Raw genomic sequence first — 25,645 nt, forward strand, 5'->3', positions numbered from 1 at the left:
AACAGATACAGCCTGTCACACTTAAAGATGAAGCTGAGCATTAAAGTGTGTGCCTGAGATCCCAGTAGTTGGGAGGATGATGCAGGAGCATCCTGAGTTTGAGGCTCTTGTGGCCAACATAGTGAGTTCTAGGCTAACCTGAGCTACATAATGAGATACTATCTTTTTAAAAAAAAAAGAGTAGAAAACCGAAACTCTCTGGGAAAAAAAATGGCCCTAATCAGCCTCAGTGTGTCTCTCAATTAAGACAATACTCAGACAATACTCTCTGCCTGTGTCATGTATACAGGCTGCTTATACTATCCCAAAAGTCCACAGATGATTTAATGGTACAGCTGTCCTTCCCTTTCTTAAGCTGGTTGAGAATCTGCGGAGAACTCATCCTTTTGACTAACTCTGAAAGTAACACGCCATTGAAGGTCACAGTGTGGTGAGAGCTCATGCTGGGATCTGGTTCTCTGTCTTTATTTTACTGGAGATGGGCATCACATGACTTTATCACATGCACGGGATGCTTGAGCAAATGGCTTTGGACCAGATCATCTCTTTCTCCACCATGTTTGGGTTGCTCTACAATTTCAGGTTTTTGATGCCACTAACCATCACCTTCAGATTCATTATTGATACCCCTGCCATGCCTCCCCATCCCGTGCTCCCCGAAACCTTTACACAAGATCATCATCATCTTCTTCTTCCTTCTTGTCAGATGTACTAGGAACACAGCAGCTATTGCTCTGTCCCTTCCTCAAGCCCTCTGCTCACCCTAAGCTGACCTTGGCACCACTCGATAGGGCAGAAGTCTGGTTCTCGTCATATGGCCCATGTTTCAGCCACTGTAAGTTGTCATCGCCGTCGGTCTCCACCCTCCCTGCCAGTTACATAAGAGGCCACATCCACGTCTCCTCCCCAGCACAGGCTTTTATTAAACAGACACTGTGTGAGAGGCCAAGTGGGCAAGAGGTCCATCCGGAACCATGTCCCTTGGGAGGGTCAGGGACTGTCTCTGGGTCTTGGCTCCCGGAAAGACTCAGCTCAGCCCTCTCTGGCTTCGTGTGCAGCCTTCAGGACCAAGGACGACATGTTATGTTTTCAGCTCCGTAGGAGCAAAAGAGCAACAGTCCTTTCAAAATAAGAATTCCCTTGCTGTTTGCCTCCTTTTGGAACACAATAAGAACAGACTGAGGACGCGGCTCGAAGCTGTCAACGCTTCCTCCGAGCTTCCACCGCACCTTTCCTTTGCCAGGAAAAAAATAAAATAAAATAAAATAAAGCTGCTGAAATTAAACAAGGGCTTAATGAATGATCAAAATAATTGTTTAGCTTGGATATAAGGCCCTAGGTAAACAGATGATTGCCCAGACAGGGGGGCCAGGAAGAACAGCTCTACCAGGACACCACTTATTCTGTCCTGAGGGCAAAAGCCCAGTGGCCTTAGATTGCCTGAGGGCTTCCTCACTCAGTTTTTTTTTTTTTCTCTTCTCACCAGCATATTGAAGTGATTCAGCATCAGAGGGCCTCTTGGAAGCAGGAAGAAAGAAAGATAACTTTCCATATAGATAAATATATGCTTTAAATGTCCAGTTTGTTTTTATTCCAATTCATGTTGAAGGCTTTCTAAGATATGTGCTGCCTCTTGCCTTCCTAGTGTTTTCAACATGGCTTAATTCTATTCAAATACAATCACTTACTACTTCTAAAGGCTGTCAAGAGGTTTAGGAGTCATCAGGTCCTCTGACTGTAACTGCAGCTGTACACAACATAAGCCCAGAAACTGACTCTGTCTGGTAGGTTACTGTTGGTCATCATTCTTGTTGATGATTTCTATTCTGTTTTGTATTTAGGTGTCTTCCATAGAAACTTTTTTCTGTTGTCTCTTTCCCTAAAGTTGGGAAGTCCATCATGAAAATTCTGCTTACCTGAGAACTCACATAAGTTTGTTACAAACCCCATCAGTGCTGCTGAGTGATATTTCTAGTAATAGTTTTCCATCCCAGACTTGAAAGGAATCGATATCCTGTTGACCCGGAGCAGAAGAAGTTAGTGTCTTATTCCAACTGCCATTCTCACTGAAATTCTCTTTGAATAAACATCTATTTGACTAAATCCTGGACTTGACGAGGTGATAGATTCCCCTGTATTCAGTCTGCAGGAGTTATGATGGCTATGTACCTGATTCATCATCATATAGGAATCAGGACATACATTAGGCAAGGAAAGGATAGTGTTTAATAGTTTGTGCAGTTTTCAATACAGATAATATATGAAAGATGTCAAGAACATGGACTCAAAGTCAGCTCTGAGTTTAAGCGCAAATTCTTACAACCTGTATTAAGTTTGGACACATCAATTTTCCACTGACCTTCATTTCCACAGCCACAAAACGTTCTAATGACAACAATAATAATGATGATGATGATGAATAATACCTACCTCAAATTGTTGAATTGATAATAATTGATAATGACACAGTGCATACAAAATGCTCAGCCCAGCCTACATAGCCAATAAATGTTGGCCATATTATTTTCACATATCATAATGTCCCCACAATAAATCTTGTAAAGGGGAGCCAAGTTCCCGTAATTCTGTAAGTTCCATGTTATAAAACTGGATTTCAAAAGTAATTATAGACTTATCTGGTGTACATCACTATTCCAACATGCTGGTCCTACCAATACAGGAATCCCCTAATTCCTAGTGTGTGTCCCCTTTATATCTGCTATGCAGTGCTCTCCCCCATTTCCTTAAATCTAAAGTCTTCCATGGCAGAGAGTCTCTGTACCTCACATCCATGGATGGGCAACAGAAATGAACCCTGTGCAAGGTTTTAAGACCAACATCAATGTCACACAGAAAATTTTCCTCAGAAAATTCTGAGAAAATGGTACCCTTATAGCTACAAATTAAAAAGCAATTCTTTGAATACTGAAAAAAAATATTAAGAGAGAAGTCAATTCAAATAGCAAGGCTAAAACCTCTGAAGAAAGCCCAAGGTATGACAATGCCCAAGGTCAGCAAAGCCACAGACCCAAACAGCTTCATAGGAACACCTACAGCCTCACCTGTTGTCCCAGGGTTATTATTGCTGCAGCGACACACCATGACCAAAATACAAGCTGAGGAGGAAATGGTTTATTTGGTTTATACTTCCATATCACTGCTCATCAGTGAAGGAAATCATGATAGGAAATCAAGCAGGGGAGGAACCTAGAGGGCAGGAGCTGATGCAGAGGCCATGGAGGGACTCTGCTTACTGGCTTGTTCCCCATGGCTTGCTCAGCCTGCTTTCTTATATATCCCAGGACCACCAGCCCAGGGATGGCACCACCCACAATGGGCTGAGCCCTCTTCCATTAACCACAAATTAAGAAAATACCTTACAGCTAGATCTTATTGAGGCATTTTCTCAATTGAGGTTCCTTCCTTTCAGATAACTCTAGTTTGTGTGTCAAGCTGACAGAAGACTAGCCAACACACCTATGCATGGATTTTTTAAATTAAAATATAATTATGTCATTTTCCTCTTTGCATTTCCTTCCTCCAACTCTTCCCATGCACCTTGTCTTGTTCTGTCTCGAGTTTTCTATTTCTTTAACTGTTTCTCTCTCTCTCTCTCTCTCTCTCTCTCTCTCTCTCTCTCTCTCTCTCACGCACGCGCACGCACGCACGCACGCACGCACGCACGCACGCACACACACACACACACACACACACACACACACACACACGCACGTGTGCGCGCGCGCACACGCGCGCGCACATACACACTCCTAAATCTATAAATACAACTTTCATAGTCCACATAATGCTGCTTGTATGTATGATCTCAGGACTGATTTCTGGGTATTGGAGAACCAATTCACTGGCTCTCCCCTGGGGAAGATGATTTCTTCTCTCTCAACATTCCTTAGTTGCTTGTAGTTCTTTGTCTAGTGTTGAGGCCTGAGAAGATATCCCCCTTCTGTGTATGAGCATGCCTATTTGTGTCGTCCCTGTTCAGGCCTTGTTTAGGCGGCCATGTTGATAAGACTTCTGGGTGTAGGTTCTCCGACATTTTTAGGAGATGAAATCTCACTGCAAGTTCTTGTTCTTCTGGCTCTTACAATCTTTCCACCTCTTCTTCTGCAATGATCCCCAAGCCCTCCTAGTTGCAACAGATATATCAGTTAGGTTGATGACCACATGGTCACTTGTTCTCTGCATTTTGATTGATTGTGGTTTAGATTTCTAAAGAACATGTCTGTCACACATAATTACAAGTTATAAATTCATTTAATTAGCACTGAATGAGTTTGTGATACTCATGCTAACTTTTTCTGAGTGGCTATCCATAACCTTTCTCCCCTGAGCCATTTTATTCTCACTTACAAAATAAGGACTGTAATATTATTTCTCCTCGCTAGGCTATGATAGTCACCCAGTGAAAGACGCATGACAAGAGTTTGTGAAATCAGAAGTGTTACAAATGTAGGTGTTCAAGATAATACATGGTAGAAGAAAACATTTACTTCTGAGTGGCTTTTGTTCAGCTATTTTGTGTGTGTGTGTGTGTGTGTGTGTGTGTGTGTGTGTGTGTGTGTGTTGTCACAGAGGTATTGCTACATAAGCGAGACTACCTTGGAAGCTGTGATCCTCCTTTCTTCAGCCTCCTGGATATTGGGGTGACATAGGCATGCACCACTGCGCTCAACAGATAACACTCGTGTTTTACTTAATTTCTCATCTCTTCCTTCATCTTTTGACTTTCCTTTATCTGTTTTGAAAATTAACATATTGTTTTATAGTCCTTCAGCTGTAAGAATCTCCAACACCAAAGCACAGTGAAATACAAGATTATACAAAGCGGGACACATAAGGCGCTAACATAAAGTACAAAGCAGAGAACATTCCAAGAGCACATGCCTGTGTTTTACAACCCCAACTTCCTCCTGTAGGGGAATCTTCACTTTCTCAGTTGCAGGGGTAGTAGTGGGTGGAGCTCTCACTTAGGTCTGGCTAACCTCAAAGATTAGAGAGTTAAGAGGACTGTCCATCCTCTCTGTTCCCCGGGCTAAGGCTCCTGTGAAGTCTGGGAAAAGTGGCTTATGGGAAGTGTCCCATTGTTCCTGGCATTGATCTTCTAGAGCAGTGGTTCCTAACCTTCCTAATGTTGCAATCCTTTAATACAGTTCCTCATGTTATGGTGACCCCCAACCATAAGATTATTCCCCTGCTACTTCATAACTGTAATTTTGCCACTGTTATGAATCATGATGTAAATATCTGTGTTTTCTGATGGTCCAAAGAGTTCACAACCCACAGACTGAGAATCATTGTTCTAGAACCTTCCCTGACTCAGTTCTTCTGGAAATACATTCCTGATCATGCATTTCTGCATCTCCTTGGAGTCCACATGATTATGAAAGAATTGCTGGAACAATCACTTAGTGTCTACCAAGTACTAGACAGTACACAAAGTTTGATGGAGAAATGCAGATAACATAAGGTGCATGGGCCCTGCTTTGCAGGAGTCTGGAAGAAGGCAGGCCAACAGCCACTGCCAAGTAGCCAGGGTTATTTTAGATACTCAGTCAGATGCACTTGAAAGCACATCCTTTTCATTTGACAGGACACCTGAAGCAGAGAGAAATATGCTTCCCAAGATAACACAGGTAACAAGTATCCAAACTAGGTTTCTCCAAACTAGGTTTCTGCTTTCTTGCTTTACTCCCTGGGTTGAGAAGGCAGTACATACACAACGAAAAGAGAAATGAAGGCAGCCACTGGAGGAAGCTGAAAAGAGATAAGTATTGGAAACACTACAGACTACCATGAGAACAAGAGTAGGGAGGAGTCTAAAATACCTGTCGCAGAGCCGACAGGTTTTAATGTCCACCAATGGCACTAAGCTAGGGGCAAAGAAGGTGGACGCCATCAGAAAATAATACCCTGAGCAGTTATATCCATATCCACTAAGGGAGACACTACAACCCCAAAACACCATCCATCCTCCAGGTTCAGCTATTCCATCTCTCCAGTCCCAGAGAGCATAAAATGATGGTGGAAACTGGGTTGAAATTTTCACAGGCCAGGTAAATGCTATAGAGTGGTGGCTGATTCGGTGTAGTCTTGGCAGATTCATTACACTCGGCAGTAATTAAGCACCCCGTTCCCACCCAGCACTCTCTTCAGCGGGGTGAAAAGGGGTGGCTTTTCTCTTAACATCCTGTGTTGGTTCCGCTGACATAACTGGTTAGGAGGATTTGCTGAGGAAAAGTGAATATACTTGGCAACGTCTTCAAACATTTGTTTGGATCTTCTGTTTCCTAGGAGATGTCCGACTAAGGGGTCAGACCGGGGTTCCTGCCGAACGCCGCGGCTCCTATCCATTCATTGACTTCCGTCTACTTAACAGTGAGTAACCAAGTGTACCTGGAAAGGAGTAAATGTTTTCTTTGGGGTGGGGGACCCACCTCATTTCCCTTGAACTTGAAAACCTTGCAAGGTCTGCCTTCCTTCCTCTGCCTCTGTCCCCTCAAATGGAGCTTTAGACTTTGTCTCTCAAGTTCCTCACGCGGGAAGGAACGCTGAGAGCTGCCCAAGTCTCTCACACCAGCGTTGAAAACAAGCCTACAGCTTTTAATACCAGCACTGAGGAGGCAGAGACAGGAGGCTCCCTGTTCATTGAAGGCCAGCCTGGTTTACATAGTGAGCTCCAGGACAGCCAAGGCTATGTAGAAAGACCCTGTCTCAAAAAAAAAAAAAAAGAGAGAGAGAGGAAAAAGAAAAATTTAAAGAAAGAAAAAGAAACACAATCCTAGGCAGAGGCAGGCAGATCTCTGTGAGTTCGAGGCCAGCCTGGTCTCCAAAGCAAGTGCCAGGATAGACTCCAAAGCTACACAGAGAAACCCTGTCTCAAAAAAAACAAAAAAATAAAAAAAGTAAAGAAAGAAAGAAAGAAAGAAAGAAAGAAAGAAAGAAAGAAAGAAAGACAATCCTTCACAACTATGACCGCTACACAAGTGCTCTTTTGGTCTTCCAGCACATTCTCTCCACCTGAATCCTGGGCAAGGCTAGCGGAGATGCTATTTAGTTTTTTTGTTTTGTTTTGTTTTGTTTTTGTTGTTGTTTTTTAATTTCACAGGTAACTCTTGGAAAACCTTCTCCCATTACCAACTCTGTCTTCTTATTCTCCTGTAGACCCCATTTTTACTTCTCAGTGACCCTTCATTAAAGAGAAGGCCTCCCCATCCACACTGCTGCTTCCTTCCCTCTTGTGATGAACTTGGTAGCACATCCCTACTGCTCCTTCCATTGTTACTTAATCTTACATTCCTTAGGAAATTCTAACCAGTGACCAGTCATTTCTCCAGATTTCGTATCTTCTATCATGGTGATCTTTCACCTCAGACTTGTGGTGGATGGAAGGAGCCGCCAATAATAGATTTCACAATTCGCCCCAAGGTTTTTGCTATTTGGTTCTCACATCCCTACCCATCTATAAATTTCAAAGTGCTGGATGGCATCCACGGAGTATTACTTTCCTTTGACATAAACAAGCTCCACACAGGCGGTAATTTGATTTGCCTCAACCCCTGGAAATGACTAGGAAAATTTAGACTTTGCTATTTCTGATCCTTAGATTGGTGAAAGGGCAGTAGAAGATGGACATGTTTGCATTTCTCTTACCGTGGTTCTGTGCCTGTTTCTTCAGCTCTTCCCAGGGTGTAGAGACAGAATAACTTTTTCAATACTAAAAGCAAACACTTTTTAAAACTCAGCACTGTGCCACCTCTAGACCAATGCAACATTGAATACAAAATGTGGGAGTTAGACCAATGCAACATTGAATGCAACCTGTGAGAGTTAGACCAATTCAACACTGAATGCAGCCTGTGGAAACTAGGTCAATGCAACACTGAATGCAGCCTGTGGGAACTAGGTCAATGCAACACTGAATGCAGCCTGTGAGAGCTAAACCAATGCAACACTGAATGCAGCCTGTGGGAACTAGGTCAATGCAACACTGAATGCAGCCTGTGGGAGCTCAGATAGCACCCCTGACCTCCTCTTGTGACCCCATACAGGCTGCCCTAATTCCCCAATGGAAGCTATACTGCTGGCAGTCTCCTGACTGTACAAATGTCTAAGTCACCAGGCAGAATGTCCACAAAGCAGGCATTATTCTTCTACACCAGAAGCAGGCATTATTCATCTACACCAGAATTCTCCAATGGAGACCCAGGGAGAAAATTACCAAAAAGCCTCTTTCCAACAATAGATAGATGTTATTTCATGGTTTCTAATATAATCGATGAACGAATGAGGAAACTAGGAGTTAGGTCTTTATTAAGCCAAGGTTCTAAATGATTCTTAATTCAACCCCAATGCTCCTGAGCATCACTGCTAATTGTGACTGTCTTTGTAGAGGAATATGAAATAGTGAACTGACCAAAGGTCTCTGCATATGAAAAACTGATTTTTATAAATCATTTGCTTTTCTTTTTAATCTGAAAAGTGTGGTGTGGTGTGGTGTGTGTGTGTGTGTGTGTGTGTGTGTGTGTGTGTGTGTGTGTGTGTGTGTAGACTGCACATAGTCATCATTTCTATATGCCAGTCATATTTGAAAGAACATCTGTAAGTGACTGCCACCCTCTGACCCTCTGCAGGAGACCCTCAAGGAGCCACCTGGTGCCTGGGCCCTGATGCCTGTGACCTGCTGGTGCCCCCAGGTCCTTTCTGATCTCTCTGTTTCTCTGCACCAGTTACTCAGAACTAGCCACTCCTCTAGTAAAAATATTGGCCACCCACCCTGAAATTCCATTTCCATTCTCCTTAGGACTCTGTTCTAGACAATTCTTTCAATCCTTTCTCTTTTATATGATATACTGAGACAGTCCTAATTTCCCTTCACTATATTTGTTTTTTTAAGTGGCCTCAGTATCCTAGATGTATAAGATATGTCCCTAAATAAATTAAGAAGGTCCTAAACTCAACAACTCTTTATAGTTATTAGCTACTCAGTAACCACAAAGTTAACTTACCAATTACATTAAGTATTCCTCTGAAGAGGGCTGTATTAAATAGCCATAAATGCGAGACATCTCTACCTTTAACTGGGCATGGAGTGTCGGAAGAACTGAGAGGTTTGTACTTATTTGTGATGCAATCCACCCCTCTCTATAATGCCTGCATGCCAGGAGTCGGAGCATAAACCACAGCCATTGCTGTGATCCCTTTGTGGCTTCCAACCTTGGTAACCACACCAGTTTGTCGCTAGATAGGGACAGGTATATCAGCATCCCTGTAAGATCCAGTCACATAAAGTATATTATATGTATCTCATCTCTGCTCCTTTATAAAGTCTGCAGTTTATTTAATTCTCTTTCTTATGCCCTCCTTGAGGTCTGCCTGTGTAGTTAAAGATATTTTTTGTGCCTAAAGAGAAGCATCTTAGAACATTTTGAAAATTTCTCCTAAAACTTTGATTGTACCCACCAATTCTACACAAAAACTTCCAAATTGGTTTAACATATTCATTTGTAATATATGCTTTATATGCATTGCATGTATGTTTGCTTGTGTGCAAGCGTGTGTGTGTGTGTGTGTGTGTGTGTGTGTGTGTGTGTGTGTGTGTGTAGACTGGAGGTCAGTGTTGGGTGCCATTCTCAACTGCTCCCAACTCTGTTTTTTTAGGTAATGTCTCTCATTTATATTCCCCCCACCCCTCACTTACTAATTTGGGTGTCTAGTCAACAAGCCCTGGGAGCCCTCTTGTCTCTGCCTCTTCTGTGTTGGGATGATAGGAAGGCACTACTGTCCCTGGATTTTTTTAGGGATGCTGTGGATCATACTCAGGACCTAGCACTTGGAGGGGTAAAGATAGGCAGTTCTCTGTGAGTTCAAAGCCAGTCTGGTCTTCATAGGGAGTTCCAGGCCTGTGAGGAATACATAGTGAGAGCTTACTTCAAAAAAAAAAAAAAAATACAGAGTCCGCTTCTCGTGCGTACATGGCAAGCACTTCACTCACTGAACCATTTCCTCAGTCCCTTGCAATACTTATTTTGCTTCCATTTTTTTCTAAGAGAGATACAGACTCATCACCATTTTACTCAAATGATTGTAGTTTTGCTTTCTCTCCTGAGGTAGAATCTGACGTAAGGCTTAAAAATAAATCATTTAGAAATTTAAACTTAAAAACAAATTCATTGTAGGAAAAAAATCACTAAAATTCCTATTCCTATTCCTAGTTCCACACAACTGTCATTCCCTACCCACAATACTCCTGGCTGCTTCTCATTTACCACCTACTTCAATACCTGCCCTAAAACTCTGGCCTATGCATAAGGAGTAAGATGTGTATTGAATAGGAGGCCCATTGCACTTCCACATTGTTCATTAGTCACAGCTCCAACCTGTCATTGCAGACAGGGACATCAGAATTAATACCTACAATAAGTTGTCTTCCATCAGAATTTGTGGATGTATTTGTGGATGTTACAACAGATCACTAGGACAGAGGTGGTAAATGACAGCCCGTGCACCAAATCTGTCCCCTGCCTCTTTTGGTAAATACAGTCTTGCTGGAATGCTGTCATGCCATTTTCTGATAGGCCAACTAGGGCTGCTGTGGTACAAAATGGGTAGGGCAGCTATAGCAATGTCCAAGTGATCCACAAAGCCAAACTTACCAGCTGCCGGGTACTTGATAGGAACAAGTTACCACCCCTATTGTAGACACCTTTATGCAGATTTAGAAGGGTTTTATGACTTTGTGAACACATTCAGTCCAGGCCATTTTCCTTTGTTATTGTCATTTTCCTTCCACTTTTAAAAATCATTCTTTATTTTTAAGAACGAACTTAACATTGACTAAATTTACACACTCTAGTAGCAGAAAGAGAAAACAAACTTCCTTATTTATTTAGGTACAAAACTCTAATTGAAATAATTATTAATTATACACACATTCTTCTGGGGAAAAAATCTCTTTCCATGCAGAGGGAAGAAGTTACAGTGTTTCCTTATCCCCAATCCCATTGCCTACATAATAAGATGGTTAAACACCTGATTTGTCTCTCACTGTCCTAATTTTCAATTTTCTTTCTTTCTTTCTTTCTTTTTTTTTTTTTGGTCCAGTATCCTTAATAATTACAGTATCTTCCCTTTTCTGGTTTGAAGACTAAATTACAGACCAGTCAATTGTAAATGTTTGCCCACAAAAGAGTACTTGATACAATGCCACTCAAACAAGACATATAAGAATAAGTTCAAGGGATGACAAGCTGGCTCAGTGGATAGGAGCCCTGGCTGCTCTTCCAGAGAAGTGGGTTTGATTCCCAAGCACTCACCTGACGGCACATCACCCACAATCTGTGACTCCAGTTCCAGGGGATCTAACGCCCTCTTCTGGCCTTTTCAGGCACCAGGCATGCATCTGGTTCACAGATAGGCAAGAAGGCAAAATACCCATACATATAAAATAAAAATTTTAAGAAAAGAACATAAGTGCAATATAGTGACTGCAGTTAAGAACAAATGTATTGGGGATGGTAAGTTGGCTCAGCAGCTAAGGGTACATGCTGCGCCCCAGCTGTAGGCAGCTACCTAGGTTTCCTTGTACCTAGGCAAGTGTTAACACTGCTTAGAGAACAGCAGCCAATAACTGGTTAGCATTCTGGACCTGGTTCATGCCAACTCTGTTGTTGTTAACTATACCAGGATGTCCGCATAGTTTTAAAAAAAAGAAAAAAGAAAAAAAAAAAGAAAGAAAGAGTGCATACTGCTCAGAGGACCATGGTCAGGAAACTGACCATAACTTCTAACTCCAACTCCAGGTGATCCAGCACCATCTTCTGGATTCCACAGGCACCTGCACTTGTGTGCACATACATACATACACACATCATTCAAAATAAAATCATTTTTAAAAGTTTATTATGTACTTGAAAATTGCTGGCCACACTTAGCCATTCCACAATCTAATTTGATTCAAAACATGATCTTGTATCACGTAATACATTTTGTGATACATTTGTATCGCTATATACATTTTGCCAGTCATCATCATCATCATGATAATAATAATACAGCATAATACTCCAAGAATAAAGATCTCAAACTCTTCCTTATAAGAGATCATCCAGATCAGCTGAGATACCTGAGACAAAAGTATTTGTCAGAAGCCAATTTTGTTTCCTGTTTCCACTTCCACAAGAAGAAGAGAAATAGCCTTCTGAGTTTCCAGAAGTTTCTCTGGGAAAGTAGCAGGAAACAGAGACTCCAGCACCATTGTGTGGGACTCAGGAAACATGGAGCCTAGGAAGAGTTATCTTTACACCTAAACATGAAGGGGAGAGCAGAGCAAGAGAAGAGGGAGGCGATTATTTTTATGCTCATGGAAGAACTAAAGCAGAGAACTGTAGGAGGGCTGGAGGAAATGTAACAGCTCTATTATCCAACGCCGACTTCCTGTGGATGGATTTCATTTACTAGCTCTGTTGAAGGGAAAATAGGAGAGACGAGTGTTGAGAAAAATCTGTGTTTAAGACACCAACAGAGAGGCGACAGTGGCCTAGGAATCAGTCTTCTGAGAGGAGGTGGCTCCTGCTCCCTGAGCAGCCCTTCCTCAGCTCTGTCTCCTGATTTAATATAATCAGTAGCCTGAGTAGATAATGACTAGGTTGAGATGTTCCCATGGCAACCATCTCAGAACAACACAAAGTGATTTCCACACTCGCTCAGCAGAGGAAGTGACATGCAAAGAAAACATTCCCAGGGACTGGGGAACATTCGGGAAGCCAAGGCTTCTACTTCAGAGTACATATTCAGAGCCCCCCAACTGCAAGGTGCTGAGCCAGGATCAGCAGCAGTAGGTTAATGGGTTGTTTGGCTTTTCCCTTCTTGCTGATTTGCTAATCTTGATCTTAAACTCTCTTCCTCTGGATTTGCTTCTCCAGGCTGAGCCATTTTAGCTGCATGCACAGTCATGAGGTAATTTTAGCAGTCACAAAAGTAGATGCTTATTCTCTCCAAAGGAGAATCAAAATATACCTACACATACGTATAGATTAGCTATTTTATTTAAAAATTACCCAGAGACTCAAATGCTTAAAAACAAAACAAAACAAAAACTTTCTGGCTAATGCCCTGTAGGCATTCTTTCTTTGACCTATAAAATACATTCACAGAAGGACTGTTGGACAAAGGCCACCAACCACGTTAGAAACCATCTGGTATTACGTGATAGCCCCACTGCCACCATTGTAAAGACAGAAAGACAGTTTGCCTGCAAAGCCCATTGTCTAAGAGAGAATTCCCAGCAGGTATTGGCAAATTTGCAGTAATCTTGTCAAAAATAGCCTTTAATATCACCTATGAGAGCCACGTGTGACATGTAAAGACCCTGAACTAAATTGTCACTGTAGAAGCAGTCTTGCAGAGAGGATGCGCTCTCACCCCATCCCAGCTCACTGCTCCCCAAGCAGAGAAGGGAGGCCTCAGCTGGACTCCTTGAGACTTACTTCTCACACTTGGGAGTGCCAGGTTAACACCCCACAATTTCAAAGTTCAATATTGACCTTCCTCCAGAATCTGTTTGTGGCTGTGGTACTTCCTGGCTCAGCTGGCCAGTGCTCCAGGATGGGCACTCAAGGCTTCTGCCACACACTCCCCAGCTCTTCAGCTGCGGAAGTGCCAGACCAGGAGGATGGTTAGCCACCAAAATGCCACTTCATGGTGGAAGCCAGAGCAGACAGGGCCCTGAATGTCTCATTCTTTCCCCACCGCTGTCCTACCAGTGGATATCAATAGGACAGCTTCTACAGTAGATAGCATGCCAGGGTGCAAAGATGAACAAGACGTAAGTGCTGCCCTTGAGAAATTTACAGAGACATATACATATAAATGTTGACATTTATGACACCCATAGTAATAACATGGTCATGTAATAGTAAGCATATATAGCATAAGATACATATCCATTCTGTATGATTCAGAAGTGTTACAGAATGAAGTAAAGGACTCTGTCTTGATTGGGACATTATGAAGAGCTGAGGACTAGACAGTGAGCAGGGACTGAAGTGACAGAGAAATAAAGAGGGGCTGCATGCTGAGGCCAGTTTTTATTGCCATTATAAAATATGCTTCAGACATAAAGCCAGGAAAGAGTTGCCACAGCTGAACTTGACTGTGTTATTGAATAAAAGTGTTATTGAAAGTCAAGTTATTCACATAAGATAGGAACAGAGAAGTCGGGGGGGGGGGGAAATCATTCCAGATACCTAGCTGTTATAGAAAAACCATCCTCAAAACCAAATGGTTTTCACCTTCTTAATCTAGGACTGAAAGCACCCATTGCCCCTTGTTAGCCCAGCTGGCATCATTAAACAGGTTCACCTTTTTATCTGAGTAAAAGAAAACAGAAAATTGGATCTGGGAGCCCAGTGTTTCCTCACAGTGATCATTCATTCATTTGACACACAAAATACCCACACTATGTGAAGAAGGATGAGACCATGGCATCCTGGGCCACATCAACAACCATTGGCCTGAGATAACTTTTATATGATTGGTGGCTTCTGTCACAGGCAGCAAAGACTGGGTGGGGTCAACAACAGCAACAACAAAAATATATCTGTATAATTCTTCTCAAAATGACAACAGTTAGTGTCTCTGTCTGGAGATTTGAAGGCTGGAGATGAATCAAAGAGCTAACCATCTTGTCACCAGAGCAAGTATACATTACATCAAGAGCTGAGCAAATAAATAGGTAATCTAATAACCTTATTCCAAAATAGTTGGCATAAAAATAGAGTGTCTTAAGCAAAAGAGGGAAACAATGTGGTCTTGTGCTGAACCCTGAAACATATGGTCTAGTGTGAACTGGTTATGAAATAGTCATAAATAAGACTGATCTGCCGTACAGAGACTGAGATCACTAAGTAAGAAGAAAGGCTGAAAATGAACAACGAAAACATGTTGGCTGGAGAGAAAGTGAGCCTCTTGGAACGTCAGCATCAGGAGTTTAAACTTGATTCATTAAGCAACGAGGGTCACTAGAGAATCTCAAATAAAGGAGTTGTGCTTGATCAGGAGAGTCTCTGAAAATGATTGACATCTGTATGTAGGAGAGACGCTGAGTGAAGAGAAACGTAATCAGGTTACAGACAATGATGTAGAAGAAATGAAAGTAAAAAACGGGAGACGGTGTGTGGAAGCAAAAACAACTTGAGGACAGTGAACAGAGGGAGTGCCAAGAGGCGATTCTGGCCATCCTGAGAAACTGGTGATGAGTTTGGCAATGAAACAGCAGTAAGATGCTAAGCTCGGGTTGGACCAGTTGAGTTAGAAAGAAAGTCAAATGGGTATGTCTAGAAGAGTTTTGGAAATAATGGCCCATGATGATGACGAGAAGCCTCTTTAAGAATGTCCACTAGGGGGGCTGGAGAGATGGCTCAGAGGTTAAGAGCACTGACTGCTCTTCCAGAGGTCCTGAGTTCAATTCCCAGCAGCCACATGGTGGCTCACAACCATCTGTTATGAGATCTGATTCCCTCTTCTGGTGTGCATTATACATGGAAGCAGAATGTTCTATACATAATAAATAAATAAAATCTTTAAAAAAACAACAACAAAAAGGTTATTTATTTAAAAAAAATGTCCACTAGGGACTGGAGAGGTGACTCAGTAGGTAAGAGCACTTGCTCTGTAAGCATGGTGTTCTGAATTTGATTGCCCTGTGCCCACATAAAAAGCCAGGCATGTCTATGTACTCTGGCACTGTCGGGGTGGAGGGGTGTTGAATCCTGAGAGCTTGGTGGCCAGCCAGCATAGCCAAAAAAAACAAAAAAAAAAAAACAAAACAAAAAAAAACAAAAACAAAAAACCAGTAAGCTTCCAGTTTGCTGAGAGAACCTGTCCCAAAGTAGTAAGGCAGATAATGGTAGAGAACATTCAGAGTCATCTCCAACCTCCTCATGTGCACACATGAGGACATGCACCCACATACTTGTGAGCATACTCCCTACACACCTCACATACATCCATAGAACTTCCTCTACTTGGAAATCTCAGTTCCCCATGAGGCATCTGGAAACAGCACACATCACAAAATGATGTGCCCTGGCAGCCTCTCCCAAACAACCATTCAGAGGCTTAATATTCATTATAAAGGCTCAGCCGCTAGCTCAGGCTTGTTACTAGCTAACTCTTACATTTTAAATCAACCCATGTTTCTTATCTGCCCTCTGCCACATGACGGTACCTTCTTTCAGTACTGCGCGTTCATCTTGTTTCTCTCTGCATCTGCTCGAGACTCTTCTCACTCCGCCCTTCTTCTTCTCAACATTCTGCTTGGCTCTCCCCCTAACCTTATCCTGTCCAGCTGTTGGCCAGTCAGCTTCTTTATTACACCAATCACAGTGACATATACTCACGCAGTGTAAAGGAATATCCCACAACAAAATCAGTGATTAGTTGATTCATTGGCTACTATAAGTTTATGATTTAGGAAAGCTCTATAAAACCATCGGTGATATACCCCCAAAGTGTGTTTCACCAGCAATCAGTTGCCCCCTAACTAGAAGCTATCTAGACATTCCAGTTCATGGACTTCACCCCCTGCCATGTCATGGACTCTTCTCAATGCAGAAGTGTCTGCCTGCATCACACCCACCTCACCTGCTCATAGCACAGAGAGATGGCAATTCTCATTGCACCATATCGTGAGCAAACTCAAACCCACTTGGAGTATTTCTGGTATAGTGGCCTCTTTGGATTTCTGAAAGCAGTGGGGTATAAAGGGAAGGAGGAGTAAATTAGGTTTATTTTGACTGAAGTCACCTTCTGAGTCATTGAGCTAGAATGGCTTATTTGCTCAATGAAATTAGATTCAGCCTCCTACCCACAATAGGCAGAACTTATCTCTTGTGACTTCATTAATAAACAACACGAGGGATTGTTTCCTCTCATTGCTTACCCATTCTTAAAGTTTTGTAAGCGATAAGAGATTTACTATGCTAGGTGCCTTCCATAGCTCTACCTCTTCCTCTCATAGGGATGCATTTTTCTTCTGTATTCTTCCTTAGTTTATTCAAGTGGAACTTTCAAAAACAATTTTAAAAAAAGACTTGTTTTTTTAATGCATATGGCCCTTATTCTCCTATATACATGGAAATAAACACCATCCCTTTTTAAACAATGTTTTGTGTTGCCAAACTAAGATGTTGGGGTTAGGACAATCAACAAGGTCTTATTTTCTTCCTGAGTAGCAAATCAAATTGCTTTGGAGCTCCAGGGTGGTTTATTACTTGAGTAACCTTGTAGGAAGGCAATGCAATTATGAAGCAACTTCCCCAGGGAAAGGGAGCCTTGCCACTGCACCTAACAACTGCCACCACAATGGTTTAGATGATGGGTACTTGATGTGTGTCACAGGATGCTGGATTCTGGATATGCATCATGCTTAGGAAGGAATTCTGGGTAATAGGTGCCTGGAAACACTTACAAAGACAGTATTGAAAAACCCTTCACACCCCAACTGTGTGGTCCCAATCAGAGCTCTAAGTTCATAGTATTTCCTCTCTGCCCCTCCCCCTGCACACACTACAAAGGAAACTCACAGAGAAACCAAACATGAACTTTGAAGTCAAATCTGGGTTTGAATCTACTTATTTTGTGAACTTGGAAAAGATGCTCAATCTACCTAATGCGACCACAGGTATGGAAGAAAATTGTATATATTAATGACACTCTTACTATCCTGAACAAAGACACACCAGAGATAAGTGTGCCCAGCAGTTTGTCTTGCTTCTAGTAGGTCCACCATAAATGCAATTGAACTTTGCATTGGAGACCACCTTTCTCCAGCCACTTCTCCTAGGAAGCCTCTATTTGTCCCCTGGAGTCCTGGCACTGATATTATGAGCTTGGAGAAGCCTACTTCAGTCCTCCAAAGGGTCTAACTGTTCATTTGCTCAGTGTTCACATTCTATCTCTAAGAAGACATTGTCACACTAACTACAAATTCATGGGACCTAAGTGGCAAGTAGAGCCCAGAATATTTTGTTCTAAGGTAGTTCAAACTTGGCTCTTGGACCTCTCATTAGTTTTGGGGAACCACTAATATACCTCAATTACAGGACACACATAGTACAGCCATAATGCTGATAATGATAATATAACTAGCATGTTTGACATCCATTGGTGCTACATACTGCTTCATGTGTTTTGTGAAGATTGGCTCATGTAATCCCCATGAAATCCTCATGAAGTAGTCACTGCCGTTTAACATGATGACATTGAGACCCACGAAGAACAAGTAATTCATCCCTGTCCTCAAGTTTTTAAGTCAGAATTCAAACCCCTAAGATAGAACTTCAGAGTACAAGCTCTTAGCCATGGTGGAACAGAAACTTGTTTATGGATTTTAATTCTCAGGCACAATGTGTGTATAGAGACTATTTCTCTTACATGGCATCTACACAAAAATTACTCCTTTTGAAAGGTTTCAGATATTACAATTATTTTATAATACATCTAGGTTGTTTCATTTTGGGTAACAAACTATTTCAATACCTTTGAACCAAAGCTTCTATAACTTACTGTAAAAACATGTAATTAAACATTGGAAGTGTTACAATTTGTAGCATTTCCATAGTGCTTCTCAATACTCTGTCACTCTGGCAGGAGGTGCCATCTGACAAACTATTCATCTCATCACCTGACCTTGTGCTCTTTGATAAGGAGGAGGAAGGTGTGGTGGTGACTACCAACTGAGGACACTTGTAAGCCTTTCCCCAAAGAAGGAGGAAATGGAGTCAGGGCTGTGACAAATTACAGGCAGATCTGCATCTCCCACCAGCTGCTTTCATCTTTCTCTGAGGGAGTTGGTTGTTTCCTGTCAGGGGAGCTCACAGAGGCAGGTTCACAAATGTTTATAGCCTGCTAAACGAAAAGAAGCTGCATGAAAAATGACATATTTGAAAAGTTACCACATATGTTTATAAAAATATGCCAACATTGGCACAGGGATCACTTCCTGATGGTTTTTACTCTGTTTTCTCACTGGAAACACTTATTCCTCTCATAATCAGAGAAAATTCAAATTGCATTTTCAGTTACTTATTGTATATTTAAAGTGAGAAGCTTTATGATAAAATACTACAATATGATCATACACAAAGTGTGAAACTTAAGATGTAGAAATGGAGGTAAAAATGTATATGACAAAAGCCTGGATTAATAGTGAAACTCCTAAAACAATTTGATTAAAGTTTCCTAAATTCTAAGCTCTGAGTATGAACAGATCCATAACCTCTTATGCCATACACTTGAGCAAGGACGGCTCTAATTTAGGGGAAAATAGAATCAATCTTCTTATTAACAAAATGAGTTTCCAAGGAAGCCGTCACAAACGTCTGATTTGTGTGGGACCTAAATTCTCAGCAGAGTTAGCAAGCTGAACTACTAAATTGTTTTCATCAATTTAGTCACACCTAAAACAATAGCCATGTTCATTTGATGATAATAAAGTCATGGAAATTTCCTGTCTTAAAGGACAGGGTAAATTTTAAAAATTAGTGTGTATAATAAAACTTTTTAAAATACACTTGTTTTTTCCTTTCATTGACAATAGCTTTTTTCTCACATCCTGTATCCTGATTTTGATTTCTCCTCCTTCCACCCCTCCTAGTCCCTTCCAACCTCCTCTCCCATCTGAACCAACCCCCTTTCTCTCTCATTAGAAAACAGGTTTCTAAGGGACAATAATAAAATAAAGAGAAATGAAACAGAAAGATAAACAAAAACTAACACACCAGAATAGGACAAAAAAAAAAAAAAACCCAGAAGGAAAAGAGCACAAGAAGCAGATATAGGCACAGAGACCCACTTGCTTGCACACTCAGGAGTATCATAAAAACACTAAAAGGAAGCCATAATACATACACAAAGGAACTGTAGAATATAAAGGGGATATATGCATATACATATTAAATATAGGATACATTTTTTTAAAGAAAGAAAAAGCCAAGCCGAGCGTTGGTGGTGCACACCTTTAATCCCAGTACTTGGGAGGCAGAGGCAGGCAGATCTCTGTGAGTTTGAGGCCAGCCTGGTCTCCAGAGCGAGTGCCAGGATAGGCTCCAAAGCTACACAGAGAAATCCTGTCTCGAAAAAAAAAAGAAAAGAAAGAAAGAAAGAAAGAAAGAAGGAAGGAAGGAAGGAAGGAAGGAAGGAAGGAAGGAAGGAAGGAAGGAAGGAAGGAAGGAAGGAAGGAAAGAAGGAAGGAAAAGCCCTGACACATTATGAGACAAGGAAACTCCAAAGATGCCTTTGAGTTCTTCTGTTGACCATCTACCACTGGGCATGCCACCTGCCCTTAAGAGTAGTTGTTTTCCCACTGAGACTCCTTTGGAGAAAACTAAATTTTCATTTGCTAGTGGGTACCAGTTTGGTTAGGGATGGGGCTATGTGTCCATTTCACCTTTCAGTTCCAGGACCTGGTCAGGTGTAGATCTGTGCAGGCCCTGTGCATGCTGCCCCAGTCAGTCTCTGAGTCCACGTGTACATCAATCCTGTTGATTTAGAGGGCCTTGTTTCCTTGGTGTCCTCCATCCCTTCTGACTCTTACCCATATCCCCTCTGGCCTCCTCTTCTACAGGGTTTTGTAAGTCCTGATGGGAAGGATTTGATGGAGACATCCAAGGTTAGGGATGAATGTTACAAGGTCTCCCATTCGCTGCATAATGTTTGGCTGTGGGTCTCTAACTGCTGCTGGCTGAACAGGGCACTGATCTATGAGTATAGGAAAATATCACTAGGAGTCATTTATTGCTAAAGTTTTTAGTACAGTAGTATTTGGCTTTGCCCAAGTGTCAGGATTGCTAGTCTTAGGTTCCTGGTTACTCAAGCAGTGTGGAGTATGGGTTCCATCTCAAAGAGTAGGCCTTAAGTCAAATCAAATATTGGTTGGTTACTTTCACAAGCTATGTGCGACCATTGCCCTAGCATGACTTGCAGGCAGCACACCATTGAAGATCAAAGAGTTTGCAGCTGGGTTGTTGTTTATGCTTCTCCTTTCATAGCAAGCAGAGCACCTTCCTGTTCCACAGATGCTTGCACGGAGGGGGAAGGCTCTATGTAGGTATCCAATGACTTGTGTAGGTGTTGTCTTCAGCAATGGAGCCTGCCTGTCAGTTTGTGGAAAGCAGCCTAGTATTGGCAACAGCCTAGGTTGTTTGGGGGTTTCCCATGGGACCCCTTTGGGTAACAATTCAATTAAATGCAGCCTAATCCCAGTATTGAAAGCATTATTAGGTGACAAGAGATATCCAGCTGGGGCTCTGTCTGCCCTGTTATTTGGCAATTTCAACTAGATTGCCCTCATATATGCATATATTTTATGAAGCTTCTATTTTATTAAGCTTTCATACTATCTTTCAAATGATTTAATTTTAGCTGTCTCTCCCCCATTTTCTCTCCCTCATCCCCCACTTCCCTCCTGCTTCCCAATTGATTCTCTTGTTCCAACCCCTGTAAGCCATCCATAACTATCTATTCTATTTCCCTTTCCTAGGGGGATCTATCTGTCCCTCATCTAGTCCCTTACTCTCTACCTAAACTCTGTGGCTTTATAAATTGTAGGTTGGTTATCATTGACTTAACAGCTAATATCCACATATAAGCAAATACATACCATTTCTGGGTCTGGGTTACCTCACTCAGAATGATTTTTTTTCTAGTTCCATTCATTTGCCTACATATTTCATGATTTTATATTCTTTAATGGCTGAGTAATATTCCACTGTATAAATGTACCACATATTTTTTTTATCCATTCTTCTGTTGAGGAATGGACATCTAGATTGTTTCTAATTCCTGGCTATTATAGATTGAGGAGAAATGAGCATGGCTGAGCTAGAGTCTCTGTGGTAGGATGTAGTATCCTTTGGTTATGCCTAGGAGTAGTATAGTTGGATCTTGAAGTAGATCTGTTTGAGAGAGATTGCATTTTTAAATATTCAATATCCGCTAGAAATATATTTTTATTAAACAAAGTAATATCAATATGGAGAAATTGAAGTTACTATACTAAACCAGAAAAATATTAATAGTAGCCACCTTGGCAAGCTGGCAAGTATAAGGTGGGGTGACTACCATAAGCTGAGTTTTATGAAATGTGTATAGAATTAAAGTTTCTTTATTTGTTTGAGACAGGATTTTACTTTGTAGCTCAGGCTAGCCTTTTACTTATGGAAATCCTCCTGCCTCTGCCTCCTGAGTGCTGGGACAACAGCTATAAAATATGTGGAATAGAAAAGTAAGATGGGTTTCCAAATTTGAACTTTTATATTAAAGCTAAAGTCAGGATTTGGGAGGAAAGAATTACGGGTGACATTTTGCAAAGGTGTCACTTAAAGAAGAAATTATTCCAAGGAGCATCAAATCAAGTTCTCACTCATTCTGACAGCTCCTTGCACTGCATAAAGCTTTTGAACAAAGGTATTCCACATCACCCTGCCTAGTTTCCCATTCAGAAAGCAAGCAAACAGAAACAAAACATGACAAAATCAGGTGAGTGCCTCATTGTAAGAAAGTGAAAGAGTTAAGATCCAGCTGTTTGGTATCCTGTCTCTCCACTCAGCCACTAGGAGCCCCTTAGGTATGCTTAATCCTAAAGACATAAAATGTGTTTTACCACTTACAAAGAGAGAAAAGACAACACCAGGATTCCCTTGACCCGGTGCTGGAACTAGCTCTGGGGACAACTGCCTGTGTTGGATCCTGGCAGCAATGGCTGTATGACCTAAGCTACCTTTAATCCCCTCCCTTCTGTGCTCTAGCTCCAGAACTAGAAAAGGGACTTCAGGAGGGCATGCTCTTTCCTCACTGTGGGGCCCGCAGAGAGAGGCCTGACTCCTCCATACTCCCACATATTCCCCGACAACAGAGACTACAAGAGAAGTGATCATGCCAGGGTCACTTCCCTGTCCTTGTGTTCATCTGTTTTCTGTAGGTCATAGATTTTATGAGGAACAGGGAATAAATGTTTCCAAACACACCTTGAGTTTACTCAGTGGGGTAGTGAGTATGTATGAAAACCTAATATAGCACCTGCTGCCATCCAATTTCTCATTAAGTATAGGCTTCTGGTATTACTGCTATCACCGTATGTAGGTATGATTAGAAGCATACAGCACATACTATTAGGAAGTCTTTAATTTCTATGGAAGAAAGACAATTACTAAACCTTCCCCATTTTCCTTTCTCTTGACATGTATTTCTTTATCACCTTACAACACCAGGAACATCTCCTTCCAACACTTTGGTTTTAAATAATATGGTAGAATGACAATTGCAAGAGAGGCATTGAGAAGGAGCCTGAAAGTCATTTCACCATGGTGAAGTTAGAGTAAAGAGGAACAGACCGAGAAAGAACTATGGAGTAAGCCAGAAAGGAAAGCTATAATACAGAATAAAGCATCTTCAGCTAACGGATGACAGGGCCTCAGAAAAGGGGCAGGTTCTCTAAGGGAGCAAGTGAGGGGAAGGGACCATGGATGCAGCAAAGGGAATTCTGTAGGTTTTGTATAAGAAGACAAGGCATGAAGGCTAGGATGTAATGATATCACTAGACCCAAGATAAATGATAAATGGGTGTTTATCAGGTAACAATTACGCAAAAAAAAAAAAAAATATGAAGAACCATGGGAGCGTTTCCCTGTGCTTCCTACCAGATCTGCTGGCCCACCAGAAAGAGCGTGCAAGGGAAAGCCATGCCTCAAGTACCTCTCTTTCTCCTTCTGTCCACCTGAAACCACACCCAAAGGGGTGTGGCTACCATTACAGGTCCACAGACCAGCCGCCTACAAAGGTGTTTCCTATTCAATGACTTCTAGCTTTTGGCTGAAGAACTGAGTCAGGTAGAGTGCTGGACATAGGAGAGCATGAGAAGCCAACAAGTGCAGTCAGTGGTCATGAATCTGGCAGTATTTCTTAGTGTGACCCAGATAGAGCTGGCCACCAGCAGTGAGTCATCAGAAGTATACAAGATACTCCAAACATAGTTATTCCATCAAGGACGTGGGGGGGCCTCTCCCCACTCTTGTCAGCAGGGTCTCTTGCTGTGACATTCAGTGTTCTCTTCACTGTGGGGCCAGCATAGATAAACCTGACCCTCTTCCTGCCTCCCCCATACTCCCAGCATCTCTCACTGCAATAAAGAACTACAAGAGAAGTAACATGTCAGTGTGACTTCCCTGTCCTTGTACTCATGAAGGCTCTCTAGGTCACAAAATCTGTGAGGAATAGGCAATAAGGAGAAGACTCATCTGTGTTCTGGCATCAGAGTCTTTGCACACCTACCACATCCCTTCTGCACCTGGGAATCTGGCATGGGAAGAAGGCCAAAGCTGCTGCTCACTCACTCCTAAGTAAAGGTTGGTAGATGTCGTGGATTGCTCTTCTCCTTGCTATAGTTCTGAGGCTAGCAGTTCTGGTGACTTTTCTCTCAAGAAACACCCACACATTGGGCAAGTAGAGCATTCTGACCTTTACATGGGTTACAAACCCACAATGCTGCTTCCTCGTCTACTGTCCATTTCACAAGTCCTTCCCATGTGACAATCCAACTGTTTGTTTCCCTTCTTATTCTTTCATTTCTAGTCCAAATCATCTATTTTTTAAATAATTCTTGATTTAAAAAAAACAGGAAACAAACTCTCTTCAAAACAATCTTCACTTTGAAAGACACAGGACCTTCTACTGTTTTCTCAAGGAGAAGCAATTCACATTTATTGAGCAATACTGCATACGAGGCTATGAGCGGTAGGAGACAGAGATGAACAGAAATGAAGGGGAAAGCTTGGGTACACAACTCACTAAAGCAGGTGGAAACCCCAGTGGAGACAGCGTTAGGCATCCCAGGGAATGGCCCTGTGCAGAGAGAAGCATTGCGCTCAGGCAGTGATTGGATTTTTAAATTAGAGTTTTTAAAGCTATTTTCAAAGTTCAGACAAGGAGATAGAGAAATTTTGGGTTCCTCCAAAAGGAAAATGGTCCAGATCCTATATCTCAGGCATAGTGCAATCAAGATGAAGGTGAATGGTTCGCAGGAAGGGAAGAAAATTGATGTAAAATTGGGCTAAAATTTTTGGCAAGATTATGCAGCTGGTTAGACCCAGAATAGGTACCTTTTAGAATGCCATTTTGTTCTATACTCAGAGGAGGAAGGTAGTCTGGGAGATAGCTCCATCGATAAAGTACTCACAGAACAAGTGTGAGGCCTCATCTCAGAACTGTGGCATACATAAAAGCCAAGTGTGTTCATACACATCCAGAACCCTAGTTCTGAAGGATGCAGAGATAGGCATGTCATCAGAGCTTGATAGTCACCCAACCTAGCCAACTGGTACCCTCTGGATACCAGTTTTCTTAAAGACAACATGATAAGCCATAGTAGAAAACAACCAATGTCAGCCACTGGGCTCCACATATCATGGACACATGCACACACATACAGTACACACATTTACATACAGAGTCACTAAAGGCATATGAGTAAAGAAAAACCATTGTGTCCCTCATGTCTTCTACAGAGAATCTGGTATTACTTCTACTTAATATTACTTCTAAGTGTATTATGAAAATACTTCAACACCCCATC

At 41.8% G+C, this 25,645-nt stretch overlaps 1 protein-coding gene across 1 annotated transcript in view; it reads left to right on the forward strand.

The window, feature by feature from the left end:
• Pde7b (phosphodiesterase 7B) overlaps window positions 1-25,645 on the forward strand; it is a 142,792-nt gene that overhangs the window by 59,295 nt on the left and 57,852 nt on the right. The window contains exon 2 of the mRNA XM_027401919.2: window positions 6,310-6,393. Coding sequence (XP_027257720.1) covers window positions 6,310-6,393 — 84 coding nt within the window. The remainder of the gene's footprint in view (window positions 1-6,309; window positions 6,394-25,645) is intronic.

Source organism: Cricetulus griseus, chromosome 2, assembly GCF_003668045.3.
Source record: "Cricetulus griseus strain 17A/GY chromosome 2, alternate assembly CriGri-PICRH-1.0, whole genome shotgun sequence".
NCBI classification, from domain to species: Eukaryota; Metazoa; Chordata; class Mammalia; order Rodentia; family Cricetidae; genus Cricetulus; species Cricetulus griseus.